Source organism: Astatotilapia calliptera, chromosome 17 (assembly GCF_900246225.1).
Source record: "Astatotilapia calliptera chromosome 17, fAstCal1.2, whole genome shotgun sequence".
Taxonomy (NCBI): domain Eukaryota; kingdom Metazoa; phylum Chordata; class Actinopteri; order Cichliformes; family Cichlidae; genus Astatotilapia; species Astatotilapia calliptera.
The window spans coordinates 6,356,903-6,378,456 of NC_039318.1; the positions used below are offsets into that span (position 1 = coordinate 6,356,903).

Genomic DNA, 21,554 nt, shown 5'->3' on the forward strand with positions numbered 1-21,554 from the left:
GACCATCAGTGACTTTGTGTTTCCAATTAATGATTTATGGCCTGAAATGTGCTGCATTGTGAAACTGTATCACAAAGGAATGTTGACTGGGACACTTTAAAGAAGAGATTAATAACCAGAGGATATCAGATTCCCCGAGGCAGAGGAAGACAGAGAGGGTGAAAGACAAAAGTGCAGATGCAAGACCAAGACAAGATTGTTGAGTGAGACAAATAGTATCTCTTATTGCAGTTTGCTGAGACTGCAACAGAGACAAGTTGAACATATGGTTTAGGAAATGAGATGTGCATGTTTTTGCTAGCAGTTATCTGATTTCATTTCATCATTTTATTATACCCAAACTGTCCCGAGGCAAATTACAACATACTCTGTTCTGACTCCTGAATCTTGAAATCAGGAGGATCCAGTGAATGTCTGTTTACCTTTGCCACATGCCATTGTATATGTTTTTCGTTTCGCAATATCTAATCAAGCAAATTGTCATAAAACTGGAGAACAGCATATCAAGTCTGTTTACATGTTTTATATGAGGGCTGGTTTAGCCAGCCAAACAATAACAACGCATCACAATGAACCCGGTCACCCCTTATAGACACAAACCAGAAGTTTTCTGTATTCATACTAAGTGGACACAGTTTTCCAAAAGTGTCTTTCTGCTGAATTAGTCTAAACTGTACGTTTAGTTAAACCCAACCCTGGACAGATGGGCAGACAATAAACAAGCCACAGATCAGAATCTAAATATTTCAGATGCAAAAAAAGCTGAAAAATGCAAAAAGAGAAAAAAACATGTCAAGTAATGAGAAAACTAATCTCAGCTGGAGACGTTTTCTCGCTATTCTGGGAGTGTTTCCTTACCTAGTGCTTGTTTTTCATAATGGAGTCTCAACACTTTTTCTGCTTCTGTGGTGGAAATCACACAACGGACTATACTTATTACATTATTTTCTCAGCGTGTGCCCCCCTCTTGCGTTTGTTATTGCAGAACAGAAGGATATGCTGAACGTAGAGGGGGGCAGATGCTGAGCCTGCACAATCACAACATTTTCTTTTTAATAATTGGAAGTCCTGTGGGGTCAATGACAGGGTGGAGGCATCCAGGAGGAAAGGCACAAGGGGGTCTGGATACCGAGCGAAAAAGGGTCAGGTATGCAGTCTGGTCTGCACGTGCTTGGTAGCTGGCATGTGCATCCAATCTCTGCAGCTTTAGCAGACCAGAGCAGTTAAACAATACCTCTTTGGCTGCACCCACAGTCCAGCATGCGGTCACACTTATACAAACACTATATGCAAAGAAATTATTGTTATAGTATGAGGCCACCTATACACCTACCCAGAGGAATGTTTTATCAGTATTGCATGTGGGTGTGGTGGGGGAGCTTGGGGTAACACCAGTGGCACTCACTCACATAGGATTAATGCCAGCAGGAGATCGGACCAGTGGAGCAGAACCCTCAAATTCCCAAACCCGGAGTTTTGGGAGCAGTCACCACATGAGAACTGTCCTTGGTGCAGTTTGTCATCTTATCTGCAAAATGAAAATGAAAGTGATTTATACTAGTAAACAGTATATAAAAAAGCCAACAGCTTCAACCTGCTGACATAACTTGGCTTTTCCTTTTACAGGGGAACCAGATGGACGGAGCAGATTTGGAGCTGGAAGCGCACTAGATGAACAGAACTTAGTAAAATACGTTAAAGGATTCAAAGAGTTGAATGTTTTCAACGGCTGCCCCCCACTCACCTCCACCCGAGACTGGATATAGCGGTCCCTCATATCGGGGCTCTCCATTTACATTATTCATACGGAGGAGGGTGTGACCTGTTGGCTGTTTTTTTCTGTCTGTATAAAAACGAGAACTTCGCGTAAAAGAAAATACAGATGGAGAAGGCTAGCCAGCTCGCTGTGTCACAGAGAGTCCCCTTAAGCCTACGTGACAACTCACATACTGTCCCTTTGTGACCAGCTTAATCGGTAGAATGCCCGATGTCTGTGTGCTTTGTCTGGTTGCCGCGCTGGCTGCATTCGCCCGGCTCGCCGGCACTGTGGGCCCCGTGGTTCGATGTGAGCCTTGCGACGCCGGCGCGCTCCTGCAGTGCAAGCCGCTGCCGAAAGACTGTGTGGAGCGGGTGAAGGAGCCCGGCTGCGGCTGCTGCATGACGTGCGCCCTCGGAGAGGGACAACCGTGTGGAGTGTACACGGGGCGCTGCGGCTCCGGCTTGACCTGTCGGCACCAGCCCGGGGAGAGCAGACCCCTGCAGGCTCTCCTGGAGGGACGGGGAGTGTGTTCGAGTCCCAAAAAACTGAACAGCGTTCTCATGCCACCGCAAAAAGAAGGTGGGAAGTCTTTTCTTTTCTTTTTTTAATGATTCTCTGACACCTTGTTGCCCGTGTGTGCGTGTTTGTGTGGGTATGTTTGTGTGCGCCCCTGAATGCTATTATGCATTGACTTTGACAGGCGCCCTGCCCATTAGGGTGCTGTTCTTCGCTGACCAAGTCCAACAGTTCCCTCCTGGGTTAAATGTGAGGCATATATAGTGCTGTGAAGCCCTTATGTTAAAGCTAATGGATTCTTGGACACAGCATGGATGTGCACAGTATGTGCTTCCCTGGTGCAGACAGCCTAGATCACAGCTGTCAATGTCATTTTATATCTAGGGCCAATACAGCCCACTTTGATCTTATGTGGGCTGGACCAGTGAAATTCCCCTCACTCATTTTTTCTACATGCCTCTGTAGTAAATGGAAAATATCTGTCATAACTATGGGGTCAAACTGTAAGTAGTAAATGTGTAAAATACAGATATGTATAATTTAACTATTTTGATTTAGTATAACTGGATGTGACAAAGGTCTTCATAAATAGGAAAAGCTGTAAAACTTGTGAAAATACAGTTAAAAGTCCAAAATGTATGTCCTTCACATTCTCCAAAGGTATCCAAAGGGCCGAATTGGCCTCCGGGCCTTATGTTTGATACCTCTGTCTGACAAAACAGGGATGAAATTCCCAACGCAAGTATTCAAACACACAATCACAGCCAATTAGCATTGAATACCAATGCTAGATTTCTTAACTGTCACACTGAGAGCCATCCTATGCCTGGTCTTTTATTTAAATGTATGGCTGCTGCTCACACTAGTCAAATGGCACACATGTCACCTACATGTGAATACACATGGTTGTGCGTCTGGGCACACAACTGACGTCAGGCACCCAAGAGCCCATGTGTGTGTTTTCTTTTTCCTGGTTGTTTGGTTTGGCCACACTAATGCGTGGTGTACAAGCACTCAGCAGTGACAGTGTCATACAAACATAAACACACACACACACACACACACACACACACACACACACACACACACACACACACACACACACACACACACACACACAAATACAAAGTTCTCATTCTTTCACTTACTTTCCAGCTTCCAGATCCACCTAAAATAAGAACTACCAGTAACAGTATTGACATGGGTATTGATCTGTTTCCTTCTCCATCTGCACAACTGGAGAAGAGATCCAGAAAAGGAGGCGGAGAGGAAGAAAATGACCCCAAGTGCCCCTGTTGGTCAGAGTGTGTTGATGCAGCTCAGCGGTTTCCACAGCCATGTCCCCAGATTCAGCACAGGATCTCCTCCCAGACATTAACAAGCTCTCCTCCTCACCGCAGTTTGTGCTGTTTACCCCTGTGCTATTATACAAACAAATTGCGTAATGTGTCAATCTAAAACACCCCAGACTTCCTAGAAGGGTTATAAAAAAGTTTATATTGACAATAAAAAGGAATGCTTGCAGAAATCTAAAACAGGGCATAATTCTTTTGTCCCTGCTTGTGGACATATATGGCTGTTATTGAAAAGTTTGGGGCAAAACATGTGGAGGGTGCCTCAGGTTGAAAGGCACTTTCAGATTCTGCTCTATTGCAGCACACGCTGTTGTTGACATCCAAGTTGTTGTTCTCAGTTCTCGTGAGCCTGGGAGACTGTGGAGCTCCACCGCATCACTAACTGATCAGGTGGTCACAGAGAAAGGGTGGGCTGCTAGCCTGCCTGCCCACACGAGCTACACCCCTACATGCCCGTCCGCCGCCCTCACCACAGCTCTTAAACACAAAATCTGCTTTGAGTTAACAGTTTTAAACTGTGTTTGGGTGTGTATGTGTGTGTGTGTGTGTGAGTCGTTGCATGTGTGTTCCCATCATCCCTCTGCCTCTCCAGGACGTCGTCTCTGAGATCAGTAAGCTCCTTCCACTGTGGCCTTGCGGTGGTGTGGTCGACCGGGTGGCACATGGGTGGTAGTTTGGTCCTCTCCTATTTCAGTGAGGAACATCTGAAGCCCCCCTCTTCTTCTCAGACAGATGGTCCCTGCTTTGCTGTGTTTAACGATTTGACAGGAATCTTTGCCAACACCACTGGCTATTAATATACCTGTCCCAGCCTTCTCCCCACCTTATATATGCACACATAAACATATATACAACCGTTTCTTCTAAAGGTCCTTAAAAGGTCTTGTTTACGCTCAGTTCCTCCTTGTGACTCTATCTCTTGGCCTGCATACTGTGGAAATTTGTGGATATGAAATTGTCATGTTTCTGTTTATTACTTGGCTTCAATTCTGGCTCCAAACATCCCACAAGGCAATGAGCTAACTTTATTTTGTCTGCTTTTAACAGGGTCCTCATACACAGTCAAGAATTTCCTGCTGGATTGAATGAGCACAAGCGAGCATTTTGCAGTCATTTTGTAATATGGCAATTTCTATACAAAACAGAACAGCGATGACATGTTGGCTTTTGATTCTGAGGTCGCAGCTTAAGCTCCACTTGTGCTTCAGAAAAGAGATAATAGGAAGATGTTTCCATTAAATATTAATGAAAAAAAGAAATGGCAATTTTATGTCCATATCAAACAAACCTAAATACACTTTCAATTCAGTTTCATTTATACAGCGCCAAATCACAACTACAGTCACGTCAAGGCGCTTTATATTGTAAGGTTAACCCTACAACAATACATACAGATTATTGTATGTACAGAAAAAAAACCTACAATCATATGACCCCATATGAGCAAGCACTTTGGCGACAGTAGGAAGGAAAAACTCCCTTTTAACAGGAAGAAACCTCCGACAGAATCAGGCTCAGGGAGGGGCAACGATCTGCCATGACCGGTTGGGGAGAGAGGACTAGGCTGACTCAGATTTCCAAAAGCTTCTTCTTTACATTTAGACAACTTAACACCTAACAATCTCTGGTGTCTTTTCTTAATTTAATCCAGATATGACAAGTTTTTAAACTGACTTGAGGGTTGTAAAATTTTTACAAGAATCAAGACAGAGAATCAACCATTAAATGTCACTATTTGTCTTTATTAAGCACCAATTTATATGTATGAAACCATAAAATTGTTAAATTGAGAACTTTTCTTTGCACTTTCCATGTAGAAAATGCTGGAAATCAGGTCGAAGACTCTGTCAATGTCACCCAGACAATTCCAGTGCTGCCTGGCGTGGGAACTGTGAAGGATGGACATAGTAGGGGCTCGATGGACACCAGGCCTCCTTTGCACAACATATTAATTCAGAGGGGTGAGAACAGGAAGACCCAGAGCTACAAGGTGGAATCATTATCAGGAGGCGCCAATACGGATGTGCACAACTTCTCTGTGGAGAGCAAGAGGGAGAATGAGTATGTAAGTCACACCAGGCAATGAGATTTCTGTTAAAACTATGAGATTATTGCTGTTTTGGAAAAAAAAATACCTGGAATCTCACTAAATATATAAAATGCCCATGCCTTTCTTTGTATGTATTGTTTTGGGGGCATTTTAGCCTGACTTTAATAAGCTAGTGGACAGAAGACAGGAATGCTGGGAGAAGGACCAGGGAGAAGACACAGTAAATGCCCTCAGGGAAGCTTCAAACCTAGGCCTCAGTATTTAGGCCTTTACACACCAGACATGTAAAATCTGTCTGACTATATCATGCGTTAATAGTAGTTTAAATTATGACCTCGTAATTTTGCTGGACAAATTTGCGGCATTTATTTTTTCTAACCAAGTTTGATATTTCAGATGTTTTGAATCTGATTAAACAGATTTGAGTAATGAGGCCACTGTAACAATTTTGACCATAGCTCATAATGTGCATCTGTACAGTAATAGTAAATAGTAAAGTAACACTATTTTTCCTCAGACGAATTTTCCCCAAACACAACACTTTCATTGTGGATATACATTACACGAGCAGTTCAGATCTGAAAAATTTGTTATTTTGTGTCACTTTTTTGCATCATGTGGATTGCTGAATCAGCAATCCAAATGCTTATGGCCATTTTTATTTGCTGTCAAATAAAAAGTGTTTACCAAAAGGACTACTGCACACCTGCTTTCTAACAACACTGCCTTGCACACTGCCCATCCCAGTAATGGCACAAATCCCAAGATGAGACGAAAGACTAGTGTCACAGTCTTAGCAGAATTTATTTATTTTTTGCTAGCCAATTAAAATGAGCTCTTTAGCCATTTTGTAGCACTATGGGGGAAAACAACTGCAACCAAAACAAAAACAACCAATTACAGAAATGAAAGTAAGTTGCTACTTGAAAAGTCTGCAACTGAGAGTTGTTAGGAGGTTGTTAGCTTGCTAGGTTTTTAGCTAGCTTTTCATCTGTCCTAGCTCTTTTCACTGCAATAATTATTGTACATTAAGACTAATATTGATTTTTGAACTCAAAAGTAACAGTAGTTGGTCAGCTGCATTATTTATAAGTACTTTTTATTAAAACTGTGCATCATAAAAATTATATATTCTGGGAAAGCAGCCTAGTCATAGAGTGTAACAGTCCGTAATAAAAATCCCATTTATATTCTCCACAGAGATTTTCATTATGAACCATAATTCTGTAACCATAAAAGCAGACTTACTGTGAGCTATTACATTATGACACAATGTAGAAATTCAGCATGATATCCACCTTGATTTAATACAAAAGCATTTTATTCATGATGTCATGGAAAATAACTATAATTGTAAACTGAAACAGAGATGTTTCTGATTTGTGAAGGCGATTGCAACCACAAATATTTAAACTGGCAAACTTCAGGTCACTTTTATACACACGTACAATACAAACTACAATATGTATGCAAAGCTATTATTATATGGCACTGATAACAAATATTTTTGAGACATTACATTTGAGAAAAAGGTTGGAAGTCGATCACTGTGGAATCAGGGATTTGCAATACATTATTTTCTTTACCATTAAAAGTAAATATGTACAGTCTTGTGGCGTTGCCCCTCCCTCCATTTCTTTTATTATTATTTTTTTCCAGAAGAAGTCTTTTTATGATTATGATTTAGCCTATAGCTAATCAGCTTGGTTCAAGGCTTAAAACTCTTTATATAATATTCCAGAAAATGAGAGGGAAATGCAGAGCAGAACTCTTCACCGTGTTTCAAACAACAGAACTTTTTTGCTAGCTAATTAACTCACCAACTTTATTATATTTTTTAACAACATTAAGTCTGGATAAGTTATTCTGAAGAAATGCCATTAGCAGTGAAAATAGAAGAGAGTTCAAATCAATAGCTGCAATCAAGACATGTATTATGCTTGCTGATATGCCACGATGCTGCGGCACCATTTGAAGCAGTGAAATGTAAATGATGATATGTGTTTGCACGTTGTTGAGGAATATTTGCAACCCAGGTTTCAACAAACTATACCAAGTTCTGACACTATTTAGTGTTGAATTAACAAAAGAAAGCTCTCTATAAAGATCTATAATCTATAAAGAAGCAAACTGTGCATTAGCCAGTTTGTCTCATAGATAAAGTAGGTCAACATTCCACTGTGGCCCAACTATGATCGCATAAATGCATACTGTCAAGCCATGGTAGGTGGTATGAATGTGTAGCTTCTTTCATGTGCAGGAAAGAAACAAAATACAAACAATATGGCAAATCTCTCATTATAGCGGAGCTATACGGTGCAATTTGTGGTCCAAAAATCCACAGGGTACTTTTATGTTATCTACTATTGTTTAAACACCAGTAGTTTTGATTACAAACATTTTGTAACAGAAGGTACCACTTTTTCACAAAGTGACTATCTCATTTTGGGATTTAACCTCTTCAACCTGGACCTTACAGTGTGTTTGCTTCTGCACTTCGACACGGGCTCAGCATAGGTTGCTCAAACTTACAGAACTTTATTTAAAACTGCAGGAAAAATCCAGAAGCTCAATGGCATGTTAAACATATTATAAGAATAAGTATAAGAATAATGGATTACATCAGAATTGATATGATACGTTTAGCTTTGGAGCCGATTAGTAGGATAAAACATTAAAGGTTCAACACGGTACCTTTTATAGGCTTTGATGTTCACCACAAACTTTTGAACTTGCATGGCTGTGCCCGGTGTTCTTCCTGTTTGTGAATGTGTAAGGATGGCGGCCTAATATTAATGCTTTTGTTTGCTATGTTGCTAGGGGCCATGTCGGCGGGAGATGGAGAGCATCCTTAACAGCCTTAAAATCAGCAACGTGCTTAACCCGAGAGGCTTCCGCATACCCAACTGTGACAGAAAGGGTTTCTACAAGAAAAAGCAGGTGACTGGTTCTCCCTGCTGTTTTATCTCTGTTGTTTCTTTATACCTCGTCTCTGTCCCTCAAACACACACACACACACACCCACACACACACACACACCTGCGGACATACAAATAGACCCACCGCATGCCTGAACACTTCCAAAGAATCCTCAAAGACTCATCCCAACCACCCACACTTACACAATCCCCCTTTTTTGCAGCCCAGGTTGCCTTGACAGCCACATCAACACTATATTATCAGAATGGCTAATAACCATGTATTACTCCAGTAAATGCACTCCAGCCGTCTGACTCATGCCTCACAGGAAATGAAGTCGGTCAGGTGTGTTTGTGGGTGTGTGGTGTGGGAGAGTATGGGGGGTAGGGATGTAAGAATGTGGTCCAGGAGTGTGTGTGGCATGGTAGATGTGGCAGCAGGGGAGTATATGTATGGCGCTTGTTTGATGGCAGTAGTTTGGTGTGGGAGAGTAGGTGTGGGGTGCTGTTGGCGAGGTAAAAAAACAAACAGGCTGTCACTGGTTTAGTTTTTCACGTTCGTAGTGCAGACTGGGGCCACCCATAGGCTACTCATTTGAAAGATGGCAGGGGGGAGCAAAGAAGCTGACATTTGGCAGAGCACTGTAGGTGGGTGACATGTGCTGTGACCTGAGGGAAAAAGGGATAAGACGGCGGAAGGTGGTGGATGAAGAGGAGGGCTTGTGGGCCATTAGTGAGACACACAATGTGACAAATACCACTATCCAATTTCCTGGGGTGGGGAGTCTTATCGGAGGGATTCCACAGGCCCATTCTGAGAAAAGCATGAGTCACCGAAAACCCCCTACAAGCACCATGAGTCAGAGTCCAACTCAAGCCATAACACACACACAGAAAAAAAAAAGAAAGAATTGTCTTCTAAATTCTTACCTCACTCTTTCCCCACGGTCTCTCCACAGTAGTTTCATTGCTACTTTCATTAAAGTCAGCCTCTACCTTGCTCATTTCCTGGATTCCTTCAACAAAATATCTACCGGGAAAGTGTCAGTTCTGGTTGGAGTGTTTGCAAATGTGTGTGTGGCAGTGTGCCAGCTCCTGTCGCCCTTTTCTCAGAGCACCAGTGGGGTGCGGAGTGTTGTGTTAAATCCGTCTCAGGGGATGTGCCTTCACGGTGTGTTGTAGAGATTTATGACCGGAAACATGGTGAAGAGGAGACCGTGTGAACCGTCTAGGGTGACAATACTTTGAAAAGAAGGGAGCAGGGAAAGGAGGTGGGAGGGATGAGGTTGGGGGGAAGGACTAAACAGAGAAAAAAGTAGCATAACTTTATACCTAATATGCAGGTTCTGTACCTCTGTATGAGTATATCCCCTCAAATATGAAATGCTGTAGAAATGTAGCTTTTTATTTAACTTTTAGCGATGATGGCTCAGGGGGAACTAAAATTAAGAACTTTAAGTCAGCGTTTTGCATCCTTAATTGCGTTACAGCACTTTTGAAGTGCTTGTCAGGAAGACGCTGATGATGGATTAAATAACATTTTCACACACAGATTCACAGAAGTGAAAAAGGAGAACAGAAGTTATACTATTCCAATTGTGTCTATGTTTCTGAAGTTCCAGTAAATAACTGTGTGTTTATCTAAATCTGAATAGTGCATGCTGCGTGTCCGTATCTGCAGCTTAAGATGAAAAGCCCTTAAAGGCCACATATAATTGTCATTTGATTTTTTTTTTAAGTACAACAGCAGACAAAAGCGATTTAATAGATGTTGAATTTCAGTTGCAGTTTTTTTATGACAAGAGTTTTTTTTTCCACAACTTTTGCTTAAAGTACTATCACGTCCGACAGTTGATAATACAAGACCTCTTCCTGGTAGTTTCAGGGAAACCAGAAAGTCCTGTATTCAGCTTAGGGACTTTTTTTTTGAAAGGCAGGAGCTCAAACCGTTTTATGTGCTAAGTGTAACTGCTTTTCTCATTGAAATCAGGAAATGGGCCTTAAAGATTTTTTCAAAGTCACTGCATGTGGGCGGGCATGGATTTGACTCATTTCAGTAACAGTTAATTCTAACAGTGACATTTTTAATGGCCAAAGACAAAAAAAAAATCAATTAAATAACCACTTGATAGCTTATATAGCTTATATTTCTGCTGAACTCTCCGTGTAATTTGCTCAGTTGTTGCAGAATGTATCTTTCTGGGATTATGCTGGCATGTTTGTTGTTGAGCCATTGACTGTGAAAGGTTTTAATTAGAGTTGGGGAGTAGAGAACGGCATGTAATAAAACTAGTAATTTAACAGCATTTTCCCGGAGCTTGCTGGTAGTTAATTAACTTCTAAAACTAAAACTAAAATTGTGGGCCATAAAAAGACTGGAAGTTTAAAAAATATGACTTGTCTACTGTAATGAAGGCTCTTTTCCTGTCCAGATCCTTCCCACTATGATGGCATACCCAGGTGAAGATCCTGTCATGGTACTGTGGTGGCCATCCATAGGCATCCATAAGCTGTATTGCATCAGCAGGGGTCATTGTTAAAATGTGATAACTTTTTTTGTAGTGGCCTGAAGCTGGACTTTGCCCTTTGCCACTATTTCTATTTGCATTTTTTTTTTTTTTTGGATAGAATTTGTTGGTTCAGTCAAAGTGCGGTCAAGAAATGGTGGTGGTCTCAGGCCATGTCCACACTAATACGTTTTCATTTGAAAACACATCTTTTTCTCTTTGTTTTGGCCTTCCGTCCACACTGAGGCGGCGTTTTGAAAACGCCCTCCAAAGCGGATACTTTGGCATCACAGTGTGGACACAGCGTGGACAGCGAACAGTGTGGACAGTGAACCTGGAGCCTTTTTGAAAACGATGACACATTTTAGTCATGTGATGCAGTCGTGTGACCAATTAAACTAAGATAGTGGAGGCATTAAACAGCAGTTGTTTTGTTTGCTCTCAATCTATTAAAGATTAATATCAGTCTGTACATGCTCCAGATAGCTTTTCTTCAAATTCTTTAATTCTCACTCGCTTTTGCAACTTTGCACTTTTGTGTTACTCACAGCAACAACTCCACCTCATTGTCAGTCCATTTAAAAAAAAGGTCGAATCGTCTTGCGTTTCACGCATGCGCAGTACTGGCGTGTAAGTGTTTTCGACCTTTTCAATGTGGACGCACAACTCTGTGAAAGCGACTGAAAATGATAGTGCAGACAAAAACACCGTTTTCAAATTCATCCAGGCTACTGTAGACGTGGCCTCAGGATCTACTCTCTGCTTTTTGCAGACGATGTGGTTCTGTCATCAAACAGTAACCTCCAGGTCACAGTGGCAGTGGGGTGGTTTGCAACAAAGCGTGAAGCGGCTTTGGTGAGAATTAGCACCTCCAAGTCTGAGGCTATGGCTCTCAATGGGGAAATGGCGGCATTCATACTTGCCCCCAATGGAGGAGTTCATATCTCAGGGTCATCTTCATGGGTACCCTGCCATCCTTTATGATGGAAGGATGGTGTGGTGTCTATGATCAAGAGCTGTGTGCGAGGAGCTCATTTCCAGTCAGGGCAGGAAATAAGTTTCTTGTTCCGACTCTACAATAGAGGCAGGTTGAGGAGCTTTGTGATTCAGAAGGGATCCTTCCACATTGGAAGAGCTGGTCTAGGCATCTGAATAGGATGCCTGCTGGTTGCCTGCTTAGTTAGGTGTTTTGGGCATATCAATGTGTGGGCTGATCTCAGGACTAAACCAGGATACACTAGAGAGAGAGTGCCTCTGGGCTGGTTTGGGAATGCCTCAGAGCCTAAGTGCCTGCCATGGATAAGTGACAGAAAGTGGATGTTTGCCATCCCTTTTCTCTTCCAGAGACATTTATAATAAAATAGGATTTGTAATGTGTCCACCTTCATTGCGGTCTGCTGTTAGATTTTTAGAGGACTGAATGCAGTTTTCATTCCATTCCATCATCCTTCTCCCTGCATAGCTATAGGAGTATGTAAATGAAGACATTTATGAAAACAATGCGTGGCTATGAATATGGCTTAATGCATTTGTCAAAACAAAGTAGACGCTTCTGGCACACCATAACTTACTTCCAAGACAACAAATTGTGAAGCTGTCAAAGCTGACCCTAAAGACACATGCGTTTGGTCAAACATTGTTGCACGAGTCAAACAAAAAGGTTGTTATGTATCCTGCAAGTGTTGCTGGAGTTTTAAACAGGTAACCCAGTGACGACCCTAACTTTAACCCCAACCCTATATTTTTGAGAAATATATGGTTTTTGAAAAAAAAAAATGTAAACAGTTTTTAGGATCAGTTTGAATAGTTATTTTCTTTTTTCACTGTTAGCCAAGACTTGAGAAGAACATTTTCTTAAATAAAATAAGTTAGGTTATAGTTAGGGTTAGGGTTTGAATTGTCATGAATCCATAGGCAACTTGTGGAACATGTGCAAAAGGGTGAGTGTGGCTCAGAGCTCATACAGCAATGTCATTATAGATAAACAAATGTTCAGACAAGTTGTCGCATGCTATTTGAGCTGAATGAGTTATTCTGCTGCGTGCAATACCCCCACCTGGACTCAAGTCTCTAGAAGGCAGGGTTCTGACTCACAGACATGTATGTAAACCCAAAGCTGACTCAGTTACCAACTGAATAATGTACATTGAACTACTTTTGTCTCAACAGTTTAACATTATTTTACACCATTGGTTAGGTTTGCTATGGTTCAGCTTGTTCCACTGTCAAGTTAGTGGTAATTTGGAAAACAACACTTTCAAAGTGGTTCCTATTTTTATTTAATCATATTTTGGAAAAAGAAAAAGTATTAGACTATTTAGCTCCTATGGACTGTCCATATAAGTGCATATACTCCCTCTCAAGTCAGTTCCTCCCATCCTGGAATGACTCCAACTCCACTATAATGAACTGTAGGTAGCAAGGTTAGTCGTGGCTCTACTGCAGCCCTGGTGAGTTTGCTTGCGTGGCACATGGACTGTTTCACTATCCGAGACAGATTCTAGTAAGAGTCGCTGTATAGCTAATTCCATTTTTCTAGAGCAGAAGAAGAATCACTGTCCCAGTTGCATTCTGCAGCTATGGGGTTTAAGTGTCTGGATTTTAGCTAAATGACACTGAGGTCCATCACAGCACTAGTCAGACTAGTGTTAGGGGAAGGACTAGAGATAGGGGGTTAACAGCACCTGAACTTTCAAAAATAAGAGCAATAGAATGAAAATGAAATAAATGCTGAAATAAGTCATAATTAATTTATTCCTCCAATAAAAAATCTATGTGTCGGAAACACTTCAAGTTGCGTTAATCATTCAAGCTTCATTCAACCTCTGTTGCTGTACTTTTCTATTTAAATGCAAAATGGTGCAGCAATGTAGCCAGTGAGGAGAGTGGAAGCAGTAGCCTTGACCTCTTAACATTCACCCAGTCACAGGTGACTGGTTTAAGGGTGGGGTCAGGGTTAAGGTTAGGCTTCCATCTTACCTCTTTGGCATACCCATGCTCACGTATCAACCCTATAGTTGTGTTATTTTCATATAAGAAAGGTACGTGCCATTAGCAAAAAACTGCAAGGAGGAACCTATTTTTAGCTGGAGTTATATGAATTGGCTCAGTATCCCCATTCAGGCCAGGCATTCCCAACACTGACCACTCATTACATCCCTCAAAATCTCACTCTCTCTTTAATTCATCATTTCACCACCCATCATTACCCCCATTGTGCCGTGCCTACGGTCATCCACACATCTTTTGTTCTGCTTGCCCGCTCCATCATTCCGTCCATCCTGCCCTTCCACCCACCTGGCTTTTCCTTCCTTGTTTGGACAGGAATCACCCTGCAGAGGGTTGTGAATGGAACGACAGTGTGTGTCTCTGTGTGTACTCTTTTAGAGTTTTGAGTGTGTGTCAAGAGGAAGAGGAGCAGGAGGAGGAGGCTGTGGGTTAAGGATTTGAGCCAGGTGCCTGTGTACCCTTCTGCGTCCTCATTCACTAGGTCCTGACACTGCCAGGCCCATAAGGGTTGACTTATTGAGCGTGACTCAGAAGGATCTGTGGAAATGTACACACCAACCACAATGGCTTTATAATAACTGGCCAACCTTTGGGGATCCAGACAGCTATTTTCACCCTGTCTCTCTCTAGTTCTCTTCCCTCCCTAGATTTATAATCCATCTCTCTTTCTTCTTCACTTTGAAATATAAGCCCCTTTTTCCAGTGTCTCATGCATAATACGCAGAGCAGGGGAATATTTTTATTATTGATGCCAACACAGTACCTAAATTTAGATGCCGATAACTAAACTGTACTTCTCAGTAGTTTTACTTGAGCATATTAACATTTTCAATAAATAAAAAAATCCCTTTTTCATGCTGCAAATTAGGCAACTCTGTAAAGTCCTGAAAGGTGTTATTCATATTCTTGTCAGAGGAATTTCCATTTATTTTCATATTTCAGATAAATGTTTGAAATGTATTCAGTTTGGTGGCAAAGTAAAGGAAATGTGTGATGATGATATTTCTGATGCTAAAAGTAAATACCTAATCTTTTATTGGTGATTGCGGCTCGTGAGAACCAATATTTAATAGCGCAAACAAAACAAAGTGACAGACCTAAATCACCTAAATCAAAGTCTGAATCAGTTGCCACAAGGTGTCAGCAGCAGCATCCTGTAGTGTAACAGTAGTGATACAGCGTAAGTCAATATGTAAGCACAACAGCAGCATAGGTGGTGTTTTTCTCTGAAATTTTAAGTAAAAGTATAGGTTACACACAAGTAAAACTTTGAAACTCTTCCCCAACCTTGTCACACAAAAAAGCTGAAAGTGAACATTATTTTCTACCTACAGTATTGTGTTATGTCCCGGTCTAGGAGTACAGAAGCGCAACAAAGGGGTTCAAAAGGGTGTCCCCACCCCGTCCCATAAGCCAGACCCAATAGCCATTTTATCATTAAAGGTGAGGTTTATTGCTATACCAATAACACCAAAACTGAAAGGATAAACTCCAGGGTGAACAAAGGCCAAAATAACAAACCAAACAAGCTATTCCCGAAAAGTGCTACCTCAACCCTACATGAAACAAAACCAAACAAAAGACAAGTGCTACCTCGAACTCCCTAGCTTCATAAACAAGACAAAGCGTCCAAAATTATATAGACAGTTCACCTCTTCTGCTTTAGTGCTATTTACAGATGGACACGACTATTTACAATACTATATAAAAAACCTAGTTGTTGTCAAAATACACACAAGATCAAGCACTGCAAGTTTGGAGGCTGAAGACAGATCTGCTGCTGCCAGTTGCTGCCAGGGGAACAACTGCTGGAGACGGGCTTTTTGAAGCAGCCAGTTGATAATAGGGGCCAATCAGCAGCCGCCAGACCAAAGCCAGCCCAAAACAGCTCAACCAATCAGGAGGACCTGGAGAGACTCTTAAAGGCACAGAAGACACATACAAAACAGTCCAGACATGCTGACACACACTAATTCAAAATATGGCTGTATCTTGGGTCCACCTTTTTAAGTAGTTGCTTAAAGCCCTGCCTTAAGCAACTACTTAAAGCAGCACCATTAACTCCATCAGTAATCCATAAACGATTTATTCTTCCTCTCATATGGAATGCAGATAGCAAGCGCTCCGGCAGTGCTGGGTTTGAGCCATTTATTTATTTTTTTATTTATCTTTCCATGCTATGTGTTTTTGCCTCAAGTGGTGAAACAAGTTTGTTTCTTCCACTTTTAGCAGGAAGATCTTTCTTGCATATTTTGCATTGTTGGGGTTGCTGAAGTAGCTCTCTGTTTAGGCTCTCAGATATGCCTGTCTTGTCGTTCGTGATAGGGAACGTAAATGCACAGTGCTCTACCATTAACAGTAATGTAAATATAATTTTTTTAACATGAAAAAGTATATCTGTTTTTCAATAAATTATAATATTTCCAAAGTTACTGACCAAAAATAATGGCGATTATTATTTTTGCTTTAATTGAACTCAATTACATGTGCCAACAAACATGTATGAATGTTTTTTGGGAGGTATACATCCATTAGCTGCAACATTAAAATCACTTGCCTAATATTATGTCTCAGCTCTGTTCTGACAGGACATGCTGGCAGAACCTCTGGGGGTGTCCTGGTTGTCACTGGAATGTTGGCAGTGTTTCCTTTAGGATTCTGTGTGTTACTGGATGCAGACTGTGGAGCAGCGCATCCATAGACACTTGATCAGGTTAGCATCTTGTACTGCGAGAGCCTGCTCTTATTGGGGTGTGCCATTGGCATTTTAAGATTCATAGTACGTATGTGTCAAATTAACATTCACATAAGTAGTTAGACTTAAGGGTTACCAGGAGAACACAGAATGATCCATGTTATTCACCTACACATTTTTTTCCCAAAATATCCCTTTTTGCTTTTCGCTAAAACAGAGTAGGGTCTTGATAAGGATTATCAGCTATGATGACTTGGATCTCAGAGGGTTAATGTAGCTGACTCTGTCACACTAACTATATTACACTATATGTAACACTGTTGTATCTAAAAGATAATCAATGTTTATCATAATAATATTAAATAGATCGATGTAGCTTTAACACAAGTAGAAATAAATGAAGCTTTAATGTGCAAATATTGGCTAGTAGGTGGTTATGTTTATGGTTAACAGATAGAGTGCTTAACAAATTATTGATGTTATAAATTATACATGTCAAAAACGTGTTTGAAATTAGACATGACTTTAATCACTGAGCTGAGTTAAATTAGTTATTAAATTAAACCCAAACTTGACTACCATTAAAATGAATTTTCTGCTGCAAGTAAACAGCAATTTGGCATTTGAATTGAATTTGAACTGTAAAACAGTACATTTGGAAATTATTATTACATGAAACAGCAATAGTTATATTTTATTAGTAAATACTTTTTAATCATCTTTAAAGAGCTTGTGCAAACTGGGGGATGAGCCATTAGAGAAACATCAAAAATTAAATATGTAATTTTTAATAATGTTAATAAACCTTACATTGGGTGGTGGTCTAATAAATTTGTTAAGCAGTGTATATGTAGAAATCTTTCTCTTAGAGATAATCGTCCAAATACACTGTTTTAAATTTACCCTCTTCTCCCTCTATGGTTTGACCACATCGAGTCATTACTTATATTGATCTCCCTTCTTCCAGTCTACCACTTTGTAAACTTGTGAAGCAATATTTAAGACTCTATTTTAAAGTTTGTGTGTTGCCAATATTCTAAAACAAACAAATTATTCTGGAGTTCTCTTCACTTAGACACTTTTTTAAAGAAAAAGCAATATCCTGCAGCTACTCCCAAATGCACTTGCAAGCACATACAGATGCCCGCTTGATTACATAAATACATATACATGCGCCCATACACACACACACACAAACACATTGCATTTTATGAGCTGGTGTTTATCCAGTGGTCAGACCAGGCTCTTTTTAATGTGCGTGAAGCCCAGCAGCCTTGCTGTTAGCTATTAAGATCAGCATTACAAGAGCTTGCATTCATGCACACAACGCACATGCATGCACACCTCATAAAGGTAGCATTATGGCTTTGCAAGGTAGATGAAATATGCTTTGTTTTTTGTTGCTTTTTTTAGTGACAACCATGTGGACCAGGCAGGGCTAGTTTTGGGGCTATGAGGCTCAGAATATAGGGCATGGGATTTAGGCTGGCGCAGGGTTTGGACTCTGCATGTGATCGGGTGACTGTGGAGGCTGTTTGAGTAAAGCAAACTCATCGTTATGTTAAGAAACCAGTTTGAAATGATCTGAGCTTTGTGCCATGGCTGTTATGCTGCACTAAGCCAGCATAAGATAGATACACTGTGTCATGAAGGGATGGACATATTCAGCAGAGAGAGTACATCCATGGAGAGTAAGAGAGAGTAAGAGAAATCAGGTGAAAAAAAACAAACAATGAAAACCATCCACTGCAGCTGCTGTCTGCTCTTTTTGTGCTACTTTTTGTTAACTTTTGTTCTCCCTTCTTGGTGAACTTAGCTGTTGTTCCCTTTCCAGCTTTTCAACCGGTCAGCATTGGCTCTGTGCGCAGCATCATCTGTAGTGACATTCACTGCTTAGTGGATGTTTTGTACTTATGCGTGTGTTTGGAGTGAAGCACTAAAGAAAGGACTGCAGAGGCTGGAATAGAAATTAAAAGGTAGCCAAGCAACAGGGATAAGCACACATGCACATTTTTCCTCTCCTTTCCATCTTTCCAAGGGGACAGGAGTAGGAAGACGATAACAACCAAAATACTGAGTTCACAGACAAGAATGCCTGGATGATGTTAGGGGCACATGTGGTCGTGTACCTATCTCCAGACTCCACTAGTTGTTAGTGAGGTATTTTAATAGATTGCTGTCTCTATAAAGCTGCCTTTGATCATGCACTCAGGCTGTACATGAATCTTGATTACACTGGAAAAAGGACACCTGATCACACTCCATCTGTCTCCCTGTGCCAAGGAACATTGCAGTTTTGTTTACAATGTTTACTGATAGATGTTAGAAATCTAAGTATAGCACTCAGTTTGAGATTGAAGTGCAGATTTTCAGCTTTTAATTTGTTGTTTTTTACATCCCTGACTGATACACTGGCAAGTTAAAACACTTTAACCTGTGTCTGACTTCCTTCACTGCTCGGGCCAACACCTTAAGCATGTTACTAAAATGCAATCTGACACTTTCCCTAAATGGGGTACTGCATTCATTTAGTTTAGTCTTTTTTTTTCTTTTTTTTAAGAAAAGTTGGGCTTAGAGATTAGAGATTCAGGTTCTCAGGTCATCATCAATGATAATTTAGACCTAACAGAGCTGTGGGTGATTGGTGTGCATAATGTAATAAAAGTTAAAAATTAAAATTAAGTATGAAAGGCTGAGTGAAACAGTGTTTGAACTCATGCAGAAAAGACATAGAAAGTGTTGGTGTGCAAAGAAAAACACATGTGCTCTTTACAGTACTGTCATGGTCCTGGGCCATGTTGGCCCAGTGTTCTTAGTTTTCTTGTATGTTTGTATTTTGTTCCCTATTTAGGCCATGTTTCCTGAGTTGCCCTGTTGTGTTGTTCCCTAAGTGTTTTCCCTTCGTGGCTTTTACCCCCTGTGTGCCCTCTGTGTATTTATGAGCCCTCGTCTCTCCTTATGTTTTATTCCATGTTTCCCCAGCCCGTTATGTCTTTTTTCCCCGTGCTTTCTCTCCTCCTGTCTGAACCTCTGTACTTCCTGTTTGACTCTGCCCGTCTCCCGTCAGTGTTATGTTCACCCCGCCCTGTCTCGTTATGGTTATCTGTGTCAGCTGTGTTCCCCGTGTGTTCCCACTTTCCTCGTTAACCCTCTGTGTATTTCTGTCTGCGTCTCCTCTGTTCGGCGTCGCGTTCTCCCTCCCTGTTGTGTGGATCTTCCTGTGTCTACCTGCGAGTGTTAGTTTACTTTTCCCCAGTTTAGTTTTGTATTTCCTGTGTTCTGCCGTGCCAGCATTAAAGCTGTGTTTCTCGAGTTCATCCCCGTGTCTGTGAGTTTTGCATTTGGGTCCTCCTCCTGCTTGCCACACAGCGATCCATGACAAGTACATACTTTCTGATCACACACCTAGACTGCCGGTACTTACCGACGGTTGCCATCGAGGCAGACAGGCGTATCTCGGTCGTGGCTGGACTTCTTACCTCTCTCTCACCACTCCCACGGTGGGAGATGATGGGAGCTAAGAGGAGTGGGACAATTTGAGATCTGAACCTGGTTTAACTGATTGTGCTGTTCCATGTGTACCCCCAAAATGCACCTCATAAAGTTGCCACTCTACAAAGCCGAACCTCCTGTGGGACATCTGATATTACTGCGTACATGTGTGGGAGCAGGTGGGGGGGGTGGGGGTATGTGTGCAGCACATACAATTCTTGTTTGTGTGCTGCTGCGTATTTGCTAACGTGTGTTTATACTCACATGCGCCCCGTGCACTGGGGCAGGCCATAATTAACTCCAGATGATTTTGAGTGCCTGCCAGCTTCCCAGAATAGCAGCACTGGTTTGCAGCCCTCCAACTGGCCTTGGCAAATATTTTAGCAACCCCATGTTTACCTTCACACTCTACACTCTCACTCACTCAGAGCATTCCTCATTCCAAGCGCCTCTCTATCAGAAATAATCTGCTTTTTCATCATTTACCCCCAGTGGCCGGTAGCACAAAGTAAACTCCTCCACAGCACCTAAATTGGGCAAACTCAACAGCACGCTGCCCACACATAATGCTGCTGCAAAAGCTCTCCTGCTCTAATCATGATGCATTTATTACTGTCTTACACAAAGCAAACCCCTGCATTGTGTGTGTTGTGTATCGCTGATGTTTTACTCACATAAAAACTCAGGTAGCAGGGCATTCCACTCCGTGATCGACGGGTTTGTCTAATGAGAGTTCTGCTGAGGCATGACTTGGCCTGCTGACAAGCATCTGAGATCTGAAAACCAACAGAGCGATGGGGTGTTATTATAATACAAGCATGCACATTGAAGGTGGTGTTGTTAAAGCTGTGTCAAGGCATTAATTCCTCTCCGTGGAAACGCTAATCTGTTTTCCCAGTGTGTCTCAGAGGGATAAGTCCTCTGCTACCTTTTTAACCCCACCCAAACTAGAGGTGGATGTCAAAGCTCGATGAGCGATGATCTTGCTTATGACACCGGTTGGTGTACCTTTGGTTCTGTGAAATCGAACAAGTGGCAGACTAAACTTCTTTGTCTTCTCTTCCTCGTGTTTTTTTTACAGTGCCGTCCGTCCAAAGGCAGGAGGCGGGGCTACTGCTGGTGCGTGGACAAATATGGGCAGCCTCTCCCCGGCTACGATGGCAGGCAGTGGGGCGAGAAGCAGTGCTACAACCTGGAGAGCAAATGAGAGGATGGAGGAACAAAAAGTGGATGGAAAGGGGAAGACGGTGTAA

At 41.6% G+C, this 21,554-nt stretch overlaps 1 protein-coding gene and 1 long non-coding RNA gene across 3 annotated transcripts; one reads left to right on the forward strand and one right to left on the reverse strand.

The window, feature by feature from the left end:
• Window positions 1-790: 790 nt before the first annotated feature.
• LOC113008987 (uncharacterized) lies at window positions 791-1,808 on the reverse strand. The gene is made up of 3 exons (XR_003270105.1): window positions 1,745-1,808; window positions 1,410-1,528; window positions 791-903 (listed from the first exon to the last, which is right to left on the reverse strand). It is a non-coding gene; the product is annotated as an uncharacterized LOC113008987 (long non-coding RNA).
• Window positions 1,763-21,554, forward strand: LOC113008986 (insulin-like growth factor-binding protein 3). Of its 2 annotated transcripts, none has more exons than XM_026146984.1 (4): window positions 1,763-2,338; window positions 5,448-5,691; window positions 8,501-8,620; window positions 21,383-21,554. In XM_026146984.1, the coding sequence occupies exons 1-4, from the start codon at window positions 1,981-1,983 to the stop codon at window positions 21,552-21,554; spliced, it is 894 nt and encodes a 297-aa protein (XP_026002769.1). In that variant the 5' UTR covers window positions 1,763-1,980. The 2 variants fall into 2 exon arrangements, with proteins under 2 accessions (XP_026002769.1, XP_026002770.1); XM_026146985.1 differs by having other exon boundaries at window positions 1,765-2,338; window positions 5,448-5,695; window positions 21,383-21,545.

Excerpts from the sequence above, each read along its gene's own strand:
- LOC113008986 (XM_026146984.1), top strand. The coding sequence starts at position 1,981 with ATGCCCGATGTCTGTGTGCTTTGTCTGGTTGCCGCGCTGGCTGCATTC. Across the intron at positions 5,692-8,500 it reads GAGAGCAAGAGGGAGAATGA|GGGCCATGTCGGCGGGAGAT; the intron begins GTATGTAAGTCA and ends CTATGTTGCTAG. Across the intron at positions 8,621-21,382 it reads GTTTCTACAAGAAAAAGCAG|TGCCGTCCGTCCAAAGGCAG; the intron begins GTGACTGGTTCT and ends TTTTTTTTACAG.